This window comes from Peromyscus maniculatus, chromosome 2, assembly GCF_049852395.1.
Source record: "Peromyscus maniculatus bairdii isolate BWxNUB_F1_BW_parent chromosome 2, HU_Pman_BW_mat_3.1, whole genome shotgun sequence".
NCBI classification, from domain to species: domain Eukaryota; kingdom Metazoa; phylum Chordata; class Mammalia; order Rodentia; family Cricetidae; genus Peromyscus; species Peromyscus maniculatus.
This window is the reverse complement of record NC_134853.1, coordinates 24226817-24252097: the sequence shown is the minus strand read 5'-3', so window position 1 is coordinate 24252097 and position 25281 is coordinate 24226817. Positions and strand designations below refer to the sequence as shown.

Below are 25281 nucleotides of genomic sequence, written 5' to 3'. Positions count from 1 at the left end.
CACACATGCCTAAGCTAGTTTGGACCTCTGAACTTCAAACACTCCCAAGATCAAGAGAATTGGAGGATCTGGGGCCAACCCTGGATACTTGCTAATTTTTGCTAAACATTTTTTAAGTGTTTTATACTGTCATATCTTTATTTCAACAATAATCACAAATGAAAACAACTTTAACGTCCAAGACTTTCTTCTCCTTAATCTTAGAACCTAACCAATCTAAGTTACTTCATCTTAACCCACTTCACGTTTATCTTCTCATATCTTTAGTGGTTGGTATTTAATGGGAATTAATGAATGATAAATGAAGGAAAATTGACAAATAAACAAATGACCAATAATTTGGGAAACAGACGATTGTGGAGGAGAAAATAGAGAATAAATCAAGGAAACATGGGGAAAAAAAGTTATTTTCACTGGCAATGATTCAACTAGCAATTTTTTTCTTCTTTTTAATGAGTGTATATATATGTTTTTTGTGTGTGGATAATTATGTGTGTACTTGTGTGTTCTAGTGTGTTTCTCCATGCAAGCACATGTGGACACAAGACAGTACTACCACAATGTCTTCCTCACTTGTTTCTCCACCTTATTTTGGAGACAGGATCCCTTGCTGAATCTGGGGTTAATCTTTTCAGCTATATTGGTTTGCTGGTGAGACCCAGAGATCCACTTCCAAGTGCTGGGGTTATCAACTATCTGGCATTTACTTGAGTACTGGGCATCTAATATTAAGTTCTCTTGTTTGTACAGTAAACATCTTGTCCACTGAGCTCTTTTTCCCAATTTTTTTCTTAATTACCATATAATTTGTTAAAGAACACCACGCTACCCAAAGTAATCAGTCATGTAAATAACTTCAGCTCATGTGATTTTTATTTCTCGGGAAATGAGTATCATTTCATCACCATAAGGATTACCCTGGTTGGAATCAGTTAGCAACTTGACTCAAATATAATGTTACTATTATTACAGTGGTGGATTCAGTGCAAGGACCTCTACTCTGTGCAAACTCTAGAACAGGGCATCTCAGTTTTCTCACAATTGTGAGTCACAGGGAGAGCTGGTGGAATCAGTAAGTATTCATTTCTGACAACTTCCTAAGCCTTAAAGTTCCATCCAGACAGCAAATTTAAATAACAAGGTCTGATTTGCATATGCATACCCCCTGTAGTAATAGTATGCCAGTGGCTTGACACTAATTATGCATTGGATTTTTTTTATTTAAAAGCTTTATAGGTTTAACTGATACAAATATGGAAGGAAGTACGCATACTGGTATGGTAGAACAGCTGATGTAACTTCTCACACTATAAAAATCATTTTTAGGACTATATTCTAAGAAATCTGGTTCAATGGTATTTATAAAGAATATAATTTACCTCTGTTGTTTTGTAAGCAGCTATACTTACCCTCAAACACCAACATGTCACCAAATTGTTCACTTTTAACTGTCTGCCATTGTTCTCTGGAAGGGTAGAGGTATTATTTACTGTTTCAGTCTCTATATCTCCCAGGTGACACTTTATAGAATTGCCATTGGCCTTTGCTGGGGCAATTACACTTTCTCCTTAGCTTTCTTATTAGTTTTCTCTCCTCCGTTTCCTTTAGTCACAGGTAATTATGGGATTATTAGTTTTCTGAAATTTCTATAACAGAGAAGGCCTATGACGAAAAGCACACACAGCAAGAGACAGGAATTGTGAGGAAAGAATTCATTAACATCCTAAAGGGAAAAATGGTAATCAGTATTTTAATTTACTTTAGATAGGTTATCAACATCCTCTCTGAGAAAACCACTAAGTAAGAAGTTCACATATTATTAGATATGAGAACAGGGAATTTCCTATATCCCTGGGCCTTAAAAAGAAGCACAGCTAATAGGTTAGAAATGGAATGCAAACCTCTGACAATAAAATTGAGTACCTATCTGTAGGTTTTCAGCTGAGTCCATAGCAGGTATTATTATTCTAGACTCATTAGTGAAGTATGAAAATGTCTACAAAGATATTTTAGGAAACACAAGATAGAAGAACTTTGAGAAAGTGAGTTTCCATAGTTCACATACCACACAAAGGCATAACAAATTCAATGACCTCTTTCTAAGAATTTCTTCAGGGAAAGCATTAAGCTGAGTCTGACATGCATTGTTCTTTGTTGCTCCTCATCCCAGTGACCTCTAACCTTGACTGTTTAAACATGCCCCAGCATTTACCCTTTACACAATATCTGTACTTCTACAAATGCCTTCTTGCATATTCATTGTTTCATTGCACAACAGGTCTGAAATGTCCTTTTGTTTCTTATCTTCCTAATTGATTTCTATATATTTTACAAGATTCTATGAAGATCACTTACTCTGTGAGGCTTTCTCCAAAGACCCTCGAGGAATATCAGTTGCTTATTCTAGTCTACTGTAGAGTATCTTTCATATATGACTACCTGAATTCTTACAATGTTGTGATAATTAATCTCTCTCTCTCTCTGAACTCTGCATCCTGAATTCCATTATTGAAATGAGACTGTGTTTTATTTGTTAGTTGTTCCTGGAACCTCAAATACCTTCTTTCTTTGTTCACTGGTGGATGTTAATAATTCAGATTAATAAATGTAAATGAATAATTTCACTTTTTATCTTTTTTTTATGTTCCTAAATTTAGTATTTCCTGTTTTGAATGTTTCTTTCTTTCCTTAGGATTGTTATTTGAAAGTATAGATTTCTGAGCTCATCCCATTTGTCCAATTTGATTGCTTTTGAAATTTTTTGTTATTATCTCTTTATAAGCAATTTGACCTATGGCCAATCTCATGATAATTTTAAAGATACCCTTCTATAGATATGTATTTATTTTAATTTTTTGTTTATTTGATTGATTCCTTACCTTAATATATTACTGCAAGCCCACCTCCACATACTTTTGCACACAACCATCCATCTCTTTCTCCTTTCCAAGTTTCTTTAGGAAATGACTCCTTGGTTACCACCTAGCAGGCCCGACTTTCTCTTTGCTTTCTTTTTTCTTTTTTTCTTTCTTTTCCTTTTTCTTTCTTTCTTTCTTTCTTTCTTTCTTTCTTTCTTTCTTTCTTTCTTTCTTTCTTTCTTTCTTTTTTTTTTTGGTTTTTTGAGACAAGGTTTCTCTGTGTAGTTTTGGTGCCTGTCCTGGATCTCTCTCTGTAGACCAGGTTGGCCTCAAACTTACAGAGATCTGCCTAGCTATGCCTCCCTCCCGAGTACTGGGATTAAAGGTGTGTGCTACCACAGCCTGGCCATCTCTTCCTCTTTCTTGATAACCGTCCTCTAATATTCTCGATTATTTAGTAAGGCCTTCATAATTTGCATCTTGTTAGATGTAATGGACATGTAAAATAGTTCCGTGTGTGCCTATTTGTGTGTGTGTGTGTGTGTGTGCGTGTGTGTGTGTGTGTGTGTGTGTGTGTGTGTGTGTGTGAGAGAGAGAGAGAGAGAGAGAGAGAGAGAGAGAGAGAGAGAGAGAGAGAGAGAGAGAGAGGGAGGGAGGGAGGGAGGGGGAGGAGACACGTGTTAGTCATGTCACACAGACAGCCAAAAAGCACACCAGGCTCCCTGCCCTCGTCTGTTGCTCACCATTTTAATTCCTTGAGAAGGTCTCTCAGAAACTTGGATTTCTAGGATTTTCTTTATCAGCTGGGCTGGAGACCAGGAAGCCCCAGCCATCCACACAGCTTTTTAATATGTCTTCATGACACACACCCACAGGGAAGACAGTCAGAACGAGCTCCCTGAGTCTCAACTCAAGTGGCTGAATGTGTCCCACAGGTTCTAATAAAGCAATAACAGGAAACTTCTTTTCTTCTGTCCATTCTCCACGAGCCAGATATCATATACAAATTATTACAATGCTTGGCAAACTATTTTTTTTCAACATTTTCCATCTGTTTACTAAATGTGACCTCTTGTCTTCCGCTTCTTGCTTTACTGACTGACCATGAAATGCATCTTGTCAGTTCTCTCTTCCATTTTGCCTAGGCAGTTGTCATGTACCTGGAACACTGCTCCCCACTGCTCTGGCTGCTTTTCTCTCCCGTGGGCTCCTCTTTCCCTCTACTGGCTGCCAAGCAGAAGCACATTTATTGGCCTTGCCCTCAGACAGATGCCTGCCTTCTTCCCTTCCCCCTCTCTCTTCAGCCAACAGTCACCTGCCAAGGGCTGGTAGTTGCTGCCTCCTCTGTCCACTGCCTCGCACTGCCTCTGTTCAGCTCCCTTTTTGCAGCCTCTTCTGAAGTTCCCTGCCCCTGTTTGCCAGCCTGGCATGCCAGCAGTCTCCCTCCAGCTCCTGCAGTTCTCTGGGCTCTTTCTAGACGGCCCCCTTCCCCCTCTGATCTGCTCTCAGCACCTTCCTCTCGCCCTTGTCTGTCAGCTGTTCACCCCTGGAACCTGGAACGGGAGGGGTGGAAGTGGGGGTGGGGGTGGGGAGCTCTGCTCCCTCTTAAGGACCCTGTCTTTGGAGTCATCAAATCTGTGTGCTTACCACTCATTTGAATAGGGCAGTTTAATGCCGATTCTGAATTTGACTGCTCTCTGACCAAAAACTGTGCTGATTCCCTGAGCCTATTAGGTAGAATACAATGATCCCGGGAGATACCAGGCCACAGGATTAAGGACCCTCACAAAGTTTTTGATGGCAGGTTTGCCATCTCCAGCTTACAAACTTGATCAGCCTTGGTTACTGACCCACACCATCAAGCAACCCACAGGAACCTGGGTGTTGTTCTGTTTTCCAGCGCCAGGGATCTCTTTGAACCTCTCCAAATAAGATGCCAAATACTCTTCAAGACAGGCCTGGTCTGCTCCTCAGCTTCCAACAGGGTCCACAGACCAAGCCCCACCCAAGCGCTGGATGGGGAGGGGAGCACTGTTTTTAGATGTGAGGTTAGGGGCCGGGGAGATGTAGGAATGGATTCTTCCGGGGGTCCTAGGTATCAGATTTCTGGATGAGGGCAGGTAAAAAGAAAAAAGAGTTCATCACCAACTAGGGCCCTGCTCAAAGGCCGGGTACCTAACTCAGGGCTTCTTACAGTAGCCAAGAGGCAGCCTTTACAAGCCTTCTCCTTTAAGAAGCGCGCCTGCGTGTGTTTCGGGCCTTGTGTATCCGTGTGTGTGTGTGTGTGTGTGTGTGTGTGTGTGTGTGTGTGTGTGTGTGTGTGTCTAGGACGGAGCGTGCGCGCGCGCGTGTGTGGTTTGAGTGTGTGCACGCGCGGGCCCCCCGAGAGCATCACAGACCCCGAGAAGGAGGAGCTATGTAGATTCCGGGTGAACATTCTGGAGGGGAGCGGAGAGGAGGGAAGGAACAGCAGAGGCAGTGAGCTGGGAGCGGCGGAGGCCCTTCCCGCAGAAACTGGGGGCACCGGCGGCGTAGGAGGTGGAGGAGGCGGAGGACGCACGGGCTGGAGGCGGCGGCTGCGACTCAGCGGCGCTGGGAGTCGGAACCGCGGCTGAACTTGGGCGCCACGTTCCGGGCGACAGCAGGGTGAGGATGGTGAACACTCGCCGCCGCTGACCCTGCCTTTCCTCCGCTCCTCCCAGACTGCCTGCCCCGGCGCTGATCTCCTCCCCTGGAGGGGTGGGTGAACCTGCAAGCTCCTTACCCACCCGAGGACTTTTTTTGAAAGGAAACGAGGGAGTGGGCATTGGGAAAGAGGGAGAAAACGCAGGGGAGCTCGTCCATCCGTAGAGGCACAGTTCACTATGATCTTACTCGCATTCAGCACTGGAAGAAGGTTGGATTTCGTGCATCGTTCAGGGGTGTTTTTCTTGCAAACCTTGCTTTGGATTTTATGTGCTACGGTCTGCGGAACGGAGCAGTATTTCAATGTGGAGGTAAGAGTACAGAGCTTTCTTCCTCTCCCCTCGGCTGGCTGCTCGCTGGAACCTTTCCTTCACTCGTCGGATCCTTGCATCTTGGAGCACATTGTTTCCCTTGCAGCCAGCCACCAAAACCCTTGTTGAGTTTGCCAGTGTTGTAGGTGATGGATGCCTGGAGACCGACAATCCGTTATCCCCAGCTGCACAAAGCACGAGGTTGCACGCGCAGAGACTCATTGTAGCATGCTGGTGCTGCTTAGCCAGGGAAGAGGCAAAGCTCTATCTAGAACAAGCGTGTAGCTTTATAAGAAAGCTTGAGTTTATACTGGATACACAGCTAGGAAACAGCATTGATGGCTGGCATCATGTGCCGCCTGGGTATTGTTCCTGCAATATTTCTCCTTGTGGTCTGTGCCTAACAAAGGGAGGATAAAAATCAAAGAATCCAAAGAGAGCATGGGAATACTTGATATGCTTAATAACATCACTTCGTGATAAAACACTCGAGCAGGCAGTGTCTTTCTATTAGACATAACTTAATACACTTGTAACTAGATCTAACTGTACTGAGCACATGAAATCCATCGCCTTTAAGTGCCTGCTCTCTCCCTTCCCAGGGGGGCTGGAAATAAACGTGGCCCCGTCTAATAGTTCGGAGGTGTGTTTTTAATTTGAATTCACACTGACACGACAAAGCCTAGTTGTCTTAGATTGCCATTTGTTTTACTGTGATCATTTTGGGAACAAACAGCAGAAGCAATAGGGAACTTAAGGATAAGGACTTGTCAGACCTTTGCCAAAGCGCTCTCTTCCTGTCATCAGCTGAGCACTAAAGCTAGTCATGTGCAGTAAATCAATGAAAGGCGTGCACACCTGGGCTGTGACACAGTTCCTTCCATTAACCTTACACTTAAGGTTGACACTGTGGGAGGGTCTGGGTAAAACAAACTTCTCCTGATTAGCTACCATGGCTTCATTATATCTCGAAAGAATTAAGACCGAAACTGCATTGATTGGTGTGATACTTGCATTGTTGTCTTGAAGCTTCCTGTTGTGGTGTTAGGAGCTTATGTTTATACAATAGCAGGACCTGTTGCACAGGGTTTGAACATGTTTCATGCAACCAATTTATAAGCAAAGTGTTCATAATAAGTGCCATGTGTGCAGGCAGAGGCTTCTAGGGACTGTCCTTTGGACTCCATATAATGGGGCAGAAGCAATGTATTTGAAAAAGTAAGCGCCATCATCACAGGGATTAAGGAAGTTTGCAGATGTTAAGTAGGAATCTGTTTCAAAGAAACAACAATTTGAAAACCAAAATAGTTTAACCCTTTGAAGCACAGAGCTTGATATTTCTGCCTGAAAACAGCGACGGAAAGAAAGGTCCAGACTTTTCATGATAGCCAATTTGAACTTTCTGAACTACATGCCACTATAAGTTTTGTACTAACATTTAAATCAAGAGATAATTTAATTGAAATAAAGGAGTTATGGATTCATAGGCTGAAGGAATGAAAATGGCAAGCTGTAGTTTATAATGCTATATAGAGAAGGGGCTGTTGCTTGGTGGGAAAGGAGACTGTGGTGAGGGGTGAGGGGGAGGATGTTAGAGTAAGTGCTGGCTAGCATCTGGCTTCCTGTGGGAATCTGAGCCTGGGTGGATAGCTACCTGCTTTGGGAAACTAACTTACATTTACAAGATGGAATGACATGACTGTTTTGATGATTATTAGGTTTGTTTTGTGAGACTAAATATAGATTAGATTCTATTTCGTTATGTTGGAATCTCTCAGTCAGTTCAACCAGATATTGTTACCTGAAAGAGGTTGAGGCATTTTATAAAAACGATTTCATATTGAATTTCAAATATCTCTTTCTGTCTTTCAAGATTTATGTGGTTCACAGAGCCACTTTCCCATTTTGTGGGGATATTTGAGTTTTTCCAGCCATGTTTATTGCACAATGCAAAGATTTATCTGACAGATGAAAGAGTCATGTGCTCTCTGAGACCTTAGTAAGCTTACTTAACACAAAGAGAATTTTTCTAATGATTTATAGGAGATTGTGATACACAGTTTGTATTACTTCCAAGTCCCTTTGGATGCTCTTGAGCACTTCTTTGGTTGGATTTCTAAGCATATGTGTGTATATATATGTGTGTATATTTATGCATGTATGTATATATTCTATATATTACAAGTAGCTGATAGTAAATATACAACTAGCTGTTAGTGAAATCAAAATATTATACAGAACATAAGATAATAGGACATATCTGACTTGTGTTTATACCTGATGAAAGTTGAGTAGATATTGCTTTCTAATAGGAAATGCTAAAGGGAAGAATGTTCCATTATTTCTTTTCTAGGAGAAAAGAAATTGTGCTCTAGTCTTGGTTGCAAAACATACATACTGAGGTTGTTTTATTCCATTGATTCTCAAAGGCAAAAGAAAAGCAGTAATATCATCAAACATGCTTGAGGCTCATAGAATCCTGATTTTTTTAAGTTATTAAGTTGGACCAGCACTTTGGAGATATGCCTTTTATGCTGACAACTAAGATTGCAATGCTTTATTCATTGCAGAACTTAATTTGTGATTCTCCCATAGTTTGTCTGTATGATTTAAGGTTGAAAAACCTGTATTTTTTTTCCTGTAGGAGGGGTTGGGCAGAGATATTCATGTTAACTCTATCCGGTTTGATTTTATTTTAAGAAAATAAACATTTAAGAAAAATAATATTTTTAAGAAAATAAACATTCCACTTTCAAAATAGATGCTAGAAAAATTTTGATATTCTTATGAAAGCCAACGGTAAAGGGATATTTTTGAGTTTTTGAAAAAGGAAATGAAGTATGTATTAAATAAAGAAACAGATCCTATCAAAGGTAGTACTATGGATAGATCCCCTGCATTTCTCAGCCCCTCCTTAAGTTGTAGGTGAATATTCATTCACTGAAGTCTCTCTGTATCCTCGAAGTGGGAATAGTGTAAGTCACCTCATTAAAAAGGAGTAGCATGACTAATATTAACCGAAAGTCAAAAACTGCTGTCATTGGACAGTCTGAAACTGAGATAAATTATTAACAATAAATTGTGATTTTTTTCCTACAGTTTTAAAATCATTTTATTCTTAATGTCATTCCCAGGAACTGGAGATTTTCATGATTCTGGGGCTTATTTTCGGGGTGCACACATTTTTTGTTATGAAATTTGAAATACATTATAGTTCATGATGACAATAACTTATCAACTTTTACAGCATGTCATATGTATGAACATTTCTAGATTGATTTTCAAACAATAATCCATTTTTGTTAAGAGGGAAACCATTTAAAGGCAGCTTTATGGTAAAAGTAAACCATGTAAAACTGAATGGTGCATAGAGCTAAGTGGAAGATGATGATTATGGTTTTTGGGGAAAACAATCTTACTGAGGCAAAATTGGATTTCCTTATATCAGGAAAAAAAGATTACATATGCCATATGGATAATTTCTTGAAAGAGTTGTGCATTGTAAGTGCAACTCTTTCTTAAATTTTCATGTAGTTTGTTTATATAACAGGTTGTTACCTGATCAGTGTTTTCAGGTTTGTCTGATCTATTTAAAAGGTCAAAGTTTCATTTGGATAGCTATGTACTGCATTTGACATTGCCAGTAATTCATTATGAGATGTTTTAAGATATAAAAGCACTTCTATTTTATAGATTTAAAAGTACTGTATGTTGAGATGCTTCTTTTCTTATTTCTTGCTTTCTGTTTGCTTAAATGTTCAAGACTCATTATTTAATTAGCTCATAAAAAATATGTCCAGCTCTAACCTCTACCTACAGCATACCATAAGTCTGTGTCAGAGCAGTTATAGGTGATCTGCAACAAGATCCCTGTGATTAATTCATAAATGTGTGTATCTGCTGTGGGATTGTAGGCTGAACGAGACACTCTATATGTGCTGGCCATTTGAAATGTTTCAGAGGGCCTAAATCTATAACCAGAGGACCAGGAGTTAACAGTCCAAGGCTCTCCAGCTTCTCACTTTGGCTCTGCCATTCTCTCTGGAAGTTGCCTAGACAGGTTTTGTCCAAATGTAGAGTTCTTTAGGAAGCCCTTCTGAAGGCATACAGACTAGGGAGGCACCTTTGTCCTGACATCACCTAGAAAAGTCCACTGAGACCTACAGATCCATCTCTGCCTGTGCAGCAGGATTTTCTTTTTGAGACCCTTCTAGAAAATAAATACCAAGTTAGATTCAACAACCACTTTGTTACCTTTAAAGTCAAGTTAAAAGTGATGTATTGAAGTTTCTACTTTTTTCTCCTACAGAATATGTAGTTGCTAAGTAGAAAATCTTAATGAACTTGTTCAGATTAATACTTATTTTTCTAAAGTTGGATTAGTGTTATTACATGTTAATTTATTTCATTTTGAGACCCTCTGCAGCTACTCACAATGTACATGTTCTGAAGACTTGTAAACGACTAATTAGAAGTTTTTCAGGCCCAAAATGAATATCCATGACATATTTGACTCCATGTGTTGGATTTATTCAGTGTTGGAAGAGAAAGATTTATTTCCTCATGCTCCTTTGGGGATTTTCTGGCCCCTTTGCCTGTGAATTTTCAATTGTCATAGTTCCTTTACTCACTACTTTTCACTACATTTTATTTCAGTATCTGTGGATGTAATTATGTCGATCACATTGCCTTTTGTGGAGTTATGTACTTATGAAGAGCATGTATCCTGACACGAGATTTCCTGGTTTCTATCTAATCCCATTGGTTCTGTTGGAGCACTCATCATGCTCTGAAGACTCAGCTCACATATTTGAGAGATGAGGATACTATTTGCTTTATAGCTTGTTTTGGTGATTGAATGAATATATGCATGTATATTGTTGGATTCATTTCCTTGCATGATACTCTTTAGATATCATTTTTACTAGTTTTAAATCAGTATTAATACATAAGACATTGACATGATGGCAATAAATTACATGATAGTCTATCAGGTTAGAACATGTCAGCTAGTCTGAAAATTTTCATTTAAATATCTTTTATGTTTTTGTATTATAATGTACTGAAAATCAATCATACTAACATCAGTACATTTTATTCCTGTGGTTTTTTTCTTAGACAGTTTAGCTCAAGAATGTGATTTTCACATTTTGTCTTGTCATCTGTTACTATCATAGAATGTTAAGTTCAGCTTACACCTTCTATTACAAGGCAGAGTTTGCTGAAATCTGTTCCTAGTTTAAATAATACCATGAATATTAAAAGTACTTTATAAGTCAAAGAGCTTATGCAGTTTTAGTCAGTTGAGAACCAAGTGCTTCCTCTCTAAACATAGGACTAAAGCTCAATATATAGACCCATTGTACTCAAACTTTGAACATTAAGTTCCAAAAATGAACAGGAAAAGGGTGTTTTCTACAAAGGCAGAGAGAGCTAACAAAATCATTTTTATGTAGCCTTGGGAATGATTAAGTGGTTTCTGATGGAGTGTCGTGGAGCATGGAGTAGACGTCAAGAGATGGTGGCGTCAGCTCTGGTGCTGTCACTCAGTCCTTTGAACATGGGCGAGTGATTTCTTCACTGCCATTTTCTAAGAAGTGAGTATTAAAATAAAGTGTCCATAGTGATGTGGTGATTTGTATTGATAGTGGACTTGAAGAGCTCTAGAATCACCTTGAAGGCAAACCTCTGGATATGTCTGTGAGGTATTTTTCTAGATTACCATAATTACCTAAATAAAGACTAAATCAGAAGGGGAATGGAAGCTGAGGGAATGTCACAAGCTTCTGCTGTCATAAGTTTTCTTCCACAAGGACCTGTACTCTCCAGCTGCAAACCCAAGTAAATTGTTCCCATAAGTTGCTCTATTAGGGATTTTCCCACAGCAATGAGAGAATGCAAAAACAAATAAACAAAAGAAAAAGAAAACAAACAACCCCCCTCAACTAACAGAAAGGCCATTTCCAAATTTACAGCAGTTATTTTGTGCTTCAGAACATGTGGTATATATATTCATGAACTATCAGGGGTGGGACATACCTACTTAACCACTAAATTTGCAGACAAATTAGATTACAAATGTAGATATTTCAATTTTTTTTTCAAAAAATAATGCTTTGGGCTATGCATAGTTACAACTTGCATCTAACTATATTACCATCTCTAGCAACAAAGGGCACTTCATTCTCAAAAATTATCTCAATCTCCCTCGTAGTAAAAATACTGGCATCAGATGACATATGTTTAAAATCAAACTTTTACTAAGATAACAAATTTAAAAATTAAATGTTAGTAACATGAAAATGTTATTCTACAAAAATATATTCATCACTCACAAGTGGTAGTTTTATTATAGAAGGAAGGTGGAGTAGGTTGTTAAGTTCTTTTGAGGATTTTTCTCAAAGTTGGTATCTATCGATCATCTATCTGTCTGTCTGTCTGTATATTTATCTATCTAATCTACCATCTATTATGTATCATCCCTGCCTATCATCTGTCTGTCTATCTGTTTGTCTTACCTATCTGCCTATGCATCAAGCATCTTCATTTTGCCTATTGAGGAAGATCATTTTGACACATCTGAGTGCTAGTTTATCTTTCTATCCACATATTTTATTTTGACTGTGAGAAATTAGGTTGCATTTGCTTCATAAAATATTCAGCTAATATAATCAATGAGAAATTCTAGGCAGAATCATAAATGCTAAGTAGTTATGTAGGTAATGCCTATGAAACAAAATGTCTCTTGTCTTGCTTTTTCTTAGGAAAGTTATTTGTAGATTTTTGAGGTCATTCATGAAACCTTCCTTGATTGATGCTTCCTGTCATTTAGCACTCTGAGTGGATGCTCTGTCATGGTGTTTCATCACCAACACCCCGGGTACATTTTTGTTGTTGTTGTTGTTGTTTGAATTCGTGAGCAGCTTGGTGAGCCACATAGCAAGTTTGATTAAATGTGACCTCTGGGTGCAGTATATTAAAAGAGGCTAGAGGGCACAATTGAGCTGTCTATTAAGGACTATCATGTCTTAGAAGAACTTGGTTTAAAAGTCAAAGAAACTAGGTGGAATCAGATGTCACAGAATGACTCATAGATAATCAGATTTTTGAAGAAGCCAGTGAACACATAGCTTATGATTTAAGATTTCACCTGGCTTGAATGGCAGTCACTTGGAACCAAGATTTCCCAAACTCAGAAGGAAATTAACATTTCTTTGGAGAAAAAATGTGTTCTGAGCATAACACTATGATAAAGCATGTTATGATGTAGCACTGCTTTATATGTTATTCTTTTTAGTTGTGGAAGAGTTCAAAATCTATTTGTCTTCAGTTACTGTACTTGCCAAAGTGACTCATGGTCTTAGAGCAGAGGTGGGATGAATTTAATTTGATAATACCTATTACATTGTTTGTAGCAAAAATTCAATTTAAAAAAATACAGAAAGGTTATTTAATCCTTTAATATCTATTGATTATTCTCTTAATATTTATTAGGATCATATTAAAAATGACTATTTTCCAATGAAGACAGGTTTTGAAATACAGTTTATGCCTATTGTTTTTATGACATATAAGAAGTTAGTAAAAAATAATGAAACTGATTAATTTAAATAGGAACTTTAGAAGTCTTTTACTTTAAAATATATTAGACACATTATATGAATGATTATTATAGGTGAGAAGGATATGAATAAGAAGGCATTCATTAATACATTAGAGAGTACCAACATTTAATTAGGATATAACCTATTCACAAATCTCATTCATGTTTTAGAAAACATGTTAAATGACATATAGATAAATAAAACAAGCTATTTTCTCAGGAGAGATAGTTATTGGAAGGATATAAATTATTTAATGGGATGGAATTTTCTAGTATTTATTTCAACTGCACCCAAGTGAAGGCAGAATAAACCTTCCTCTTTTAGAGGAAGCTGGATATTGTCATGAATGATATTTCATATGTCTAAATTATGTGCATTTAATGTGACATGAGGAAAATACAGGCACATGCCTCAGCACATGAGTGACATAATGAAACTCAGTGGATAGCACTGGATGGATTTTTCCGTGTGAACTCATCAGAGCTAAATCACTATCGTGTGTTAATGATTTCTAATGATTCATATTTGTCTTTGTTTTAGGTATCTATCTCCTGTGTGTTCATACCTTCTTTTAACATTTGCTGGCCTGTTACTTCTTACGGGCCTATTTGTTTCTTCTACCCTGTGTCTTGAGTCATTTAATGTTTCCAGAAATTTTCGGAGGCTGTTTTACAAGTTGGGAAATATTATGAGAAGCCAAGTGTCTACCCCTCCCTTTTTTCATCATGAGTTAAATGAAAGAGAAGCAAGCAGGTTGCATAAAATAATGAAAACGCCCAGCTGCTTGTATGACATTGAGAACAAACTTAGAAAGTCCAGAACATTGCCAGTTATGGGTAAAACCTTTTTGGAGATTGAGCATTCTTAATATTGCAGCAGCTTTTCCCATGTCCCTGCCCGCTTTGTTCCTTTATGGGACTCAGGACAGTTGTTTACTCAGGGGGAACTTAGGGTCACTAGAGTAGAGCTTTCTTGCAGCAGGTGTGTGATCTTCATTGGCCTTAGACAACACAAGTCTGCAGCACAGAAGCAAGGTCATCAGTTGGTCACCCCTGAGACTGAGAGTCGGGGGAGTTTTACTTCCTGTAGTAACTCTCAGGACTAGAAGTGCAGAAATAGGCAGCTTTTGGCATTATATTCTAATTAGAAAGACATCTAGATAATTAGCAAAATTGAAAGATCTCAGATTTCTTCAAACGTTTCAATATAACCATAAAAACAATGGTAAGTAACAAAGATTGAATGCTGGAGCCCTGCAAGTGCTTAACTGTCCTGCATTAGCACATTTCATCATCATCACTGCAGTCTTGTGAGGAAGCACAACTCTGTCCATCTTGAAATGAGGAGGTAGTCAGAGAGGGTAAAGTTATTGACAGAGACACACTAAAAAGAAGTGTTTGAGTGAGAAGTCTAGGATTAAATCAGGGAGGCTGTGTCTGGAACCCAGGTTCCTAACTAAGTCAGTTCAGGTGAAAAGTACTTTCTAGGTTCCCCATAAGGAATGTTGGATATACTTCCATTTATGACAACTTTTATACCCCAACCTAACAACAAATATTTAATATGCATAATGAATTTGAGGGACCTATTCTAAGCAGAATCTTACCTGGGTTAAAACTGAATAGGAGGTCCTTGATTTGATTGCTAAATTCAATGGTGATTATCTACAGATCAATAACATCTTAAGGTTAAATGTTTTTTATGATTTTTAATCATTAGACCTTTGGAACTTCTCTAAGACCTAATCTGAAGTTACATATCATATTAGATGATTTGTAACCTTATTCCTCAACTATTTGTATCTATGTAGTCTTACCATTAAATATGATGCTCAAAGGTCATGAGTATTTCATCATATTTTATGATGAAATGAACTGACCATTGTAGAAAACATAAAAGAAAACTTTCCACCAGAGCTCAACATTATGGTGCCCTGAAGGAGAGGGTGTGTGGTTATAGCCTGTAATATTATATGAGTTTTGGTAATTTCTGTGATAGATGGTACAAGATAATAGATTTACTATTTCAGAATATTTATTTGTAATATTAAGGAAACTTCTTCAGACACAGAGGAGATGCCTCAAAAATAATGGAGTAAATGTCCATGTTTTGTCAACAGGCCTTATATCCTGTCTCTGACTTTTTTGTAAAGAGTTCAAGTTGGTGACTCACCAATAGATATTAAATAACATCTTCAGGTCTTATGATTGTTACTGTGTGTAGCTTTAAGAATCGTATAATTGATTCATTGTTCTTTTAAAGGAGATCTGTGTCTAAACCAGCTTACAAGGGTAATACTCTGGCTAGTTTTGTGAAAACCTCAGTGTTAAATATTTATTCCATATCTTTGTTGTTTCCTCTTGAAGCAGTGTATCACAGTGTGTGTGGAAGCTTTAAGTGTTGTATCACTTACATACTCTAAACTCCAGCGAGTTGAGTTATTGATTAATTCTTCAGTTACTCATATGCAAAGCAGGGAAGATCATAATCATGTTTGTTTTAAGAATAAAGAGTTAAGGATGGATATTGGACAAAGATGAAATAACATTTTTTTTTATTTATTCCCTTTACTATAAAATAACTCCCCCAATGTACAAAATAAATGAAACCATGTTTCTAAGTAACTTACTGTTTAGTAGAGAATGTACTATCTCTGGGAATTGGAACCAAATGAGATGAGCTCTGTCAAATGGTTTTCAGCAAAGTGACCAAAAGGGAAAACCTTGGTTTGGGCATCCCAGACCCCCAAGATACAGAGGGAACTAAGCTTGGTGAGACCAAGATCCTTAGAGTTCACAGGCAATATACTGGAGAGGAGATAACTATAAACAGTGAGAACATCAATGTTCTGTAGGAGGTTTCTCTCCTTGCACTTTCTGTATCTCCCTGTGAAGTCACTAGGGAGAGGGGAAGCAGCCAGGTAGATTAGAGGATGTAATAATTGGTGCTTATGAAGCAATGGCAATAGAGTCCTATCTCCTACCCCAGCCAGACAGGAAAATCTCATTTTCACAGGGTATTTGCAGAGTACCCAAAATTATCCTACCATAGTAAGTGGGAAATAAGTAGCCCTGAATGCAGCATTGTGTGCTTCTGCTTAACAATTCTTAAAGGTATGAAAGGATCATTTCCTTTCTAAGTGACTTAACTGTGAAGCTTTGTAGTATTTATTGCAATAAATATCTTATATACCAAATGGTAACATTTATTTGTCATCCAATACAGACTTACCAAGCATAGGGATGCAGAGATTGATCATTCAGTAAAATCATGGCCACACAAGCATGAAAACCTGAGATCAGATCTCTAGTACTCACTTAAAAGAAGTGATTGCAGCAACAGAGACCTGAACTCCAGAATTAGGGAGGTGGGGACAGAAGCATCCTTAGGGCTAACTGGTCAACCTATCTGAATAAGCAAACTCTTGATTTAGACTCTGCCTCTGAAAATAAGGCGGAGAATGACTAGCTAAAGAGGCATGTGATGCTGTATTCTAACCTTCACATATGTGTTACACACAGTAATAGTTCCTCTATAGTGCACGTAATTCATGATTTTGGAAAGGAACACTCACACACACACACACACACACACACACACACACAAACTAGTTCTGAATATAGAGAGAACTCAGTGTTTGTAAGACATAGATATTAAAATTAGAAATAAGACTATTAAGCAATTACAACTGTATTATCTATGCTCAAAAGTTGATACATGAAAGATATTTTTAAAAAGTTACAAATTGAACTTCAAGAGATCAAAATTATAATAGGTAGATTGAAAATAAAATAAAAATGAAATGAAGGTTAGAAGCATATTAAGTATTACTGAGTAAAAACTAGGTCACAACAACAGAATGAATATGCATATGAATCACAAAGAAAAGACAATTTTAAAACGAACAGAATGTGTAAGACCATATTATACATATACGTTAATGGTAGAAATAAGCAAAAGAAAAAAACAGAAAAGACATTTTCCCAATAATTATTTTAGGAATTTCCAATAATTTTGCAGGAATTATGCAAATTCATAGATCCAAGAACCCACAGATGGCACATGCTGCAGAGATGATCATCTCTGAGGTTAACCAGATAGATTAGAACAATATTAGACACAGACGTGGAGATAGCTTATACAGCAAGGAATCCAAAAAGGAAGGAAAATTTCTTGCCAGAAATTATAAAGAACACCTTGAAATACTAAATGGAAAGAAAACCAAGCACAACAAAACAGTTAACTTAGAATTTCACAGTTACTGAAAATATCTCCCAAAAATGAAGCAAAACAAATGCCTTTTAGGCTTAGAAACTCTGAAAGTTTATCTTTGGCTTTTCGGGACCCAAAGAATGTTCAAAAGCATTCCAAACAGGGGAGGCCACCTAAATCTCCACCTGTGTGAGCAGGGACAACAAACTCTCCTGTGTCCATAGATGGGATACAGCTAGTGTAAAACAAGAGTGAACTGGGCTGGGGAGAAGGCTCTAGGGAGAAAGGGTGAAGTGATTAGTGTACAAGTGTGAATAAACCAGTTTTGATCTTTCGGAAAATGTCAAGGCTGAGCATGATAACATGCAGAACCCCAGACCTCAAGGAGATGAGAGGTGGGCACAGGAGAGCCTAGAGAAACAGCAGCCCATGGGCCAGCTGGCCTGACATATGCAGCAGCAAACCACAAGTGACCTTGTCTCAAATAAGGGAGCAAGTGAGGGCTGGCACCAGAGGTTGTCTTCTGACCTACACATGTGTACCCTGGCATTTGTATGCCCCCTCTCATAAGCAGCCCCCACAGACGGAAAGATTAAAAGAATGATAAAAAAAGAAAGAAGTGTTATAAGTAGTAAAACATGAATTAATCCCTAAATAATTAATGTTGACTGAACACAGCAGGACAAAAAGAGGAAACCCCATGACTCCATTCCACAAAACTGCAGAGAAAGGACACACAACTAAGGCAAGAGAGAGCAGCCTGATATTGGTAAAGGGCTAGGGGGCGGGGTTAGATGGAAGGATTGCAGAGACTCCAGAAGCCTTTCAAGGTGAAGGGTATTTTAATTTCTCTGATTGCTGTGTTGGTGTCACATGGATGCCAAAACTTATTCTTTTCATATTTTAAAAATGTTTTTATTTATCTAAAGTAGTTTTTTTACTACCTAGTAACCAAGCTAATGTTAACTGGTGATGATTTCATATATGGTATTGCTTAAATTGGCATGGGAAAGAACATATTGAAATGTTAAAATGCTGAACTATAGAGTTTGTTGTTGATTAGCACTTAGCACTTGGTTTTAGTTGAGTAGTGAATCCCTATGGCTAAAACATGATAAGAAGACCACCACCATTTTTTAAAAAAAATTTCCAGTTACCTTTCTCTTCTCAGCTGTACTTGTGTTCTCATATGTCACCCTCATAAACAAGGAACTGATCTCTTCTCTCTACGTTTTCTCGCGTTTTCAACCACATTGCTGCTACTCCCTACCACATGAGCGTAAACTTCAAGGCTAGATACCAACCTCACTGTACCTAGATTTTGTACACAACCTCAACCACAGTTTCTGATCATTTTTCCTTATGTCCTCTATTAAAATAAATCTCTAGTCTTTTCATTTCTTTTATGTGGCCTGATTTTTGGATCATAGTAGCTCCAGTCTTCACATGCTGTATTATTCCATGGCTTGTCTGCAAGAACTCTCAATGTCAAAGCCCATACCTCTCCCTAGCCTTATAGATAACATTCAACTTAAACATTCTGTGATATATCACAGGATGGTCTCTACACATCTAAAAGGAAATGAAAACCTAAATAATTCTAACATGTGGTTTATGTCTGTGTTAAATTATTAGAAAGACCTGATATACCTTAAAATATTTATTTAGAAATTCATTAAGAATGTTGTAGACATATTTGTCTTATCAAAATAATACTCTATGAAAATTAAATATTGTAAAACTTTAAGAAAAGTAGCATTGTTTTTACATTTTCTCAAATACCTTTGGTAGCAAGATGAAAAAATAGTAAATTTCTTCTTTATACTTCTGCATTTACATAGGCAATATTACAAAGTATTATATGTAGCCTCTAGTGAGCTCAACAGGCAGTTGCAAAGAAATGAGAGAAAGGAGGCAGATTTCATAGCAACTTATGAAAATAGCTTAACTTAGGAGACTTGAAGAGTTTTATGACACTTTGGTTCATGTGTATGTATGTATATACGCACATACATATAAATACAACCTGCTGAGTCTGTTTAGTGTAGCTTGTGTGTATGTGATTGCAGGACTGTCCACTTTGTACTGGGTAACCAGGGCGGAGCTCCTAAGGTTGGTTGCCCCTTCTGCATTACCATATCAATAACATTGATATTGTCATATCTTGCTTAGGCTGCGTATTGTTGTGGTATTATAAGTGTAGCTTCACTGTCATTTTGAAGAGACAAATTCACAGAAGATTCTAAACATCACTGTTGAAAATACCAAGACTTGGCTTTCAGGTGTTAACCAGGTTCTAATTCTTTTCACTTCTATATACCCTTGAGCTTTGATCTTCCTCTCTCTTGAATCCTGTAGGCCAAATGCATATTTGTAGGGAGAGAAAGTTAAAGGAACTGAAATAATTTTTTTCTTTTTGCTCAGGGCATATGAATAAATTTCAAATATCAGAGCCAACTAAATGCCTTGCAAATAATCTGCTGTCCAGGTGTTGTGTATAATAGATCCAATCTGTTTCCCACAGTAAAGTGCAGATTGCTATTAACCAGTGTATTTGTCTTGTCCACCTTTGTGTTCCATGAGCTGGCAATTCCTATGCTAAGAGTAAAGAGCTCACTAGGTCTGCACTCAAGGAAGAAATGGGTCACATCACCTGGATTCAAAGTGTAAGTGACTAGTGATATTTTCTGATTCATTTAAGTTTTGTCTCTTACCTGAATACATGCCCTAGGTGATAATATAGCACCCCACATTTACTTCAGTTGTTTTACTGAGAATATTAAATGATTCTAACATTAAATAACCAAGGGTTTTATCTACTTGAGTGATTCTCAACTAGTTTACCACATGCACTTCGGTACTGGATTTTTTTTTTCAAACTCTTTTCCTCATGTTTCAACAGTATTTTTGAGGTAGCTATAAAGAGTATTTTCTACCTTCATTCAGCAATAGAATATTTATGTAGACACTTTTGGCTTGGCATTAAGCAGCTAAGATATGTCTGTGTTATCTAGATGAAATTGAAAAGCATAATAGCCCTGTTTTAGTTTAATGACTTCAAGTGTAGTTGTTACTATTAATGATTAGGAACTTCATGTAGGACAGTTTTCAGGAAACAGCAAGAACAGTTTTATTTGTATTTCATTGAACATTTAAATTCATTTCAATTTTTTTTTGCTACATGGTTAAGGAAATATGTATATTCTATTAACTTTTATGTGTATTGTGGTACAAAATTCTAAGAATTAATAATAAAATAATAATATAAATTTCTTTTAAATAACTAGATCATACATGTGTTCTAAGCAACACAATTCTAAAAATTCTTCAATAATTGACTTAATACATATGAAGGAGTTGTGTACTTTTCTGAAGTATCTCCTTCCTGGCAGGAAGAGAAAAATGATATGAATTCCATCCCTCTCTCGTTGCTAGATGACCTGTGTGTCTAAATTGCACCTCCTGTAGCAGATGAATGGGAGAGGATAACTGCTAATATTAGTCACTGTTAGTCACTTTTGCTTTTAACAGTAAAAACGTGGTTTCAGCATGAGTGACGATTATCTGATAATTGGTTGAGCCGAGCCATATACCCAAGACTTAGAAGTTCGTTTTTATTTTTAGCCTGTTTTTCTCTTCTTTGTGGCATTGGGATAGCTCAGAAATTTTCTAGACAAACATACACTCACTGCAAATATACACATACAGTTCATTTTGACTTCACAAAACTTTCTTTCTCCCTTCTCTCCTTCTTTTTTCTCTGCTGTCTTTTTTATTTGTTTGTTTTTTGAGATAATGTTTCTCTGCATAGTCCTGGCTGTCCTGGAACTTACTCTGTAGACCAGGCTGGCCTTGACCTCACAGAGATCTGCTTGCCTTTGCCTCCTGAGTACTGGGATTACACACATATGCCCTTCCCTCTTTTAAAAAGCCATTATAAATAAAATATCTATACCATTTAATATAACAATGTACTAAAATGATTTTTATATTAATACATATAAATGTATATCATATGGTAATTTATGAAAAATTAAGTAGGTTTTTATAAGAGTATTTCTATTATAAAAGTATTCTTAGGTTTTGTGGAGAACTAACACTTATTACATACTGCGCTTCAAGAAAAATGTTCCATTTGATCTCATAGATGTATATATGGTTCAGCGTTTCCTTATGAATATACATATATATATATATATATATATATATATATATATATATGAACAGACTTCCTTAAGCAGTTGATGATGATAAAAGCACTAGAGTGCAAACAGGTGTGTGTGTGTGGTGAGAGAGAGAGAGAGAGAGAGAGAGAGAGAGAGAGAGAGAGAGAGAGAGAGAGAGAGAAATAGAGAAATGGGTCCCTTAAGTCTTAGTCTTATAACTAGAATACTGTTATTTAATCACACTCATTTGCATAAAGCAATGTAGTCACATGTCAAGGTAAAGTGCCAAAGTGAAGGTGAATACACACACACACACATACACACACACACACACACACACACACACACACACACACACATTGTGGTGGTTTCATGGATAAGTGTGTGGAAAATGGAGAAGGAAAGACTTGAGACACCAATTTTTTTCTATGACATTTTTAATTGTTTGATTGCTACATTTATCATATACTAATTTTCATACATATTTCAGTTTATTTCTGAATGTAGATCCATTAATTTGAAAAATTATATGGATATTTCCAGCTATTTGACTTATTTATCTCAATAGTTCACCTGTCTATATAAAAGTAGTTGGCATTTTCCTTTTATTTGCTTTTCTTAATCGGGATTTTTACTGCATTTATCATATATTTATTTATTTACAGAGAAATCACAGATTTGTATATAATAATTTTTAATGCCTTGCTGGATCATCATGTTCTCTTAAATACTCTTTCTGTGGATTTTCTTGAGTAGTTTTGTATGGTGTCATATATAATCAGTTTTGGTTCCATGTTTTCCTTTAATTTATGCTTTTGCTTTATTTACTTTTCTTGTTTTTACAGAGCAGTGTTAAGTGATTATGTGAATATTAGGGAGTATTAGCATTATTCTGAATCAAGGGTAAATTTTATATGCAAAGTTTTAGTAATAAAGTTAATTAAACATTTTTTTCTTTTCTTTTTTTCTGAGACAGGATTTCTCTGTGTAGCTTTGTGCCTTTCCTGGAACTCACTTTGGAGACCAAGCTGGCCTCAAACTCACAAAGATCTGTCTGCTTCTGCCTCCCGAGTGCTGGGATTAAAGGCGTGTACCACCACCACCTGGCGGTTAATTAAAATTTAAAATATTTAAAAAATAGAATCAACATCTACTTATTTTCAATTGTCAATCAGTGTCTTTATAAAGAGTGAAAAGCTTACTTATTTTATCCAAGATAATTCTAGACATATTATGTATTGTCTTTAAATTTACACCAAGGATGGAGACTAAGTGGAGAGTGAACTCAGCGCTAAGTTGGTGGAGAAAAAATTGTCAAGACTAACATCAAAAGACGTAGAAATTTAGTATTATATCACCCACTACTCTAACCAACACTATTTGTTTTGTTTTTTAATATGTATACTTTTCTGTTAACATTTCTTTGTAGTTTCCTGAAAGTTTGAATTTCTGAATTAGTCATTTCTGTGTTTCCATGATTGTGCCAGTGGTGGGAGGCTGAAATTGTTTTGTGAATTAATCAATGGATAAAATTTTCTTTGGAAGAGAGTTGGGCCATTTTATTTAAGATTATCATTCAAGACTCTTAGTATCATGCAACAAGAAGGCATTTGACCCACTTCAAGAGCTAGAGGGGGTTGTCATAAATATGAATGCTGTTCACACTGTTGACCAGGTGGACCAAGCAAGAGAGGGACACAGTTTTTCTCATTCTTTTATCAGTTCTCTGAGAATTTCACACAATGTGTTTTGTTTATATCTACCCTCAACTCCTCTCTGACCTACCCACACTTCTCGACAGTTTTTAAACCTCTTGACTCTGAAGAGATCTTGTTCTTAGCACCAGCTCTGCTTCCATTCATTGGCTGGCTTCATTCCCTTGGTTACAATATCTATTCTTTGTGCAGTGTTGGTCCTCTATCAGCTGAAATGCTTTTTCTTTACCATCTAACTGGAAGAAAATGACTTTCTTTGCCATGTGCTTACTTCCAAGTTTATTGAAGAAAACCCAAGAGAAGACCTAGGATTAGTCCACATTAGGGCACTAGCTATCCCTAAACACCACAGAAAGTGTGAGGTCTGTAAAAGGCAGGTCCTGGAGTCAGGAAGGAACAGAGAAAAATGGGTTTCTCAGAAACTGAAGAGACATATTGCACAGGCCACCAATAATAAATGTCCAACACTGGTGAATTGATTCATTATTGCCTTTATTTTGCTCTTGTCATTTATCTGCCTTTCCCTCACTTCCTGCATCTTAGGTATCCCTCTGACATATGCTTCTTTCCTCCCCTACGTTCTTCCCAACTTTCCTTTGTCTACCATTTTCCTCCCCACATCTGGGTACATTTGAATGGCAGCATGCCTGTGCATAAGAGCTGTGACTGCCTGGAGAATGCTATCACAGGTCTAGAGTGAAGTGTCCGTGTAGACAAGCACAGCAGAGACATCATTTGTGTGCGGATAATATAACAAAGGCAGAAATTGGACTACTTGTAGCTAATATGACAGAGACAAGTCCAGATGCTTAAGGTTGCTCTTGAGGAGTAATTTGGCCTTCTCCTGTAAGTTTTTCCTCAAGATGAAGAAATAAAGAAATAGACAATTTTTTCTCTCCCAGCAATTACTTTGGTGACTGAGGCATCTCCCTGGTCCCACCATTTTTTCTTAATGAGGAAAGTATAGATCTGCTTTTTGCCATGATTAACCATATACTTTATTAAGAAGTCTGAAAAACTAAATAGGAAAACTTCTCAGAAGAAAAAGGGAGGAAAAGAAAGCCTCATGTAAAGCAATAAAAATTAGGACTTCAGGCATCAGTGTGAGTTTTATGAACATGCAAGCTTGATTAATCATACATCAGTTGTCAGAAATCATTATTGTAAGCTAGGGATATTTATGATTCATCTATTATTTGGACTGCTGCCAACTCTGACAAAATACAGTGTGAAATAGTAAAATTTCGTGCATTTGAAAATTCATTACTGTGGTTCTCACCAACCAATTTTGGTGGAGCAAAAGGATCAAGAGTGAAAGTGGGTTTATAAATGTTTTCTGAGTTCACACAATGACAAATTCCTTTTCCTTCAGATAATTTTATTTGGGATATATTCCTTTCCTCAGTAGCAAAGAAGTTTGTATTGTAGCTGTAGTTCAGTCATCTGAGTTCTCAGCATTTTAAAGACGAGTGTCTGTCTTTCATCTTTGTGTAAATTTATATGCAATGTTACAACTAAACAATTCCTTACTATATACACATCATGTGATAGCTGTGCATATATCTCACTGTTCATAAGGGAAGGATTTATATTATAGCATGCATATTCATGCATAATTCAAAGAGAGCTTTTGGAAATCAATCAACTTTTTAAACATGTCAGTATTTTTATCCTTCTTTTAAAACTTTGTAGCAAATAAGTCACAGAGAAATTGGAATGAAAAAAATATT

At 37.2% G+C, this 25281-nt stretch overlaps 1 protein-coding gene across 1 annotated transcript in view; it reads left to right on the top strand.

Annotated features, from left to right (window-relative positions):
• Positions 1 to 5194: 5194 nt before the first annotated feature.
• Positions 5195 to 25281, top strand: part of Mmp16 (matrix metallopeptidase 16) — a 252643-nt gene continuing 232556 nt past the window's right edge. The window contains exon 1 of the mRNA XM_006983265.4: positions 5195 to 5854. Coding sequence (XP_006983327.1) covers positions 5723 to 5854 — 132 coding nt within the window. The 5' untranslated portion in view covers positions 5195 to 5722. The remainder of the gene's footprint in view (positions 5855 to 25281) is intronic.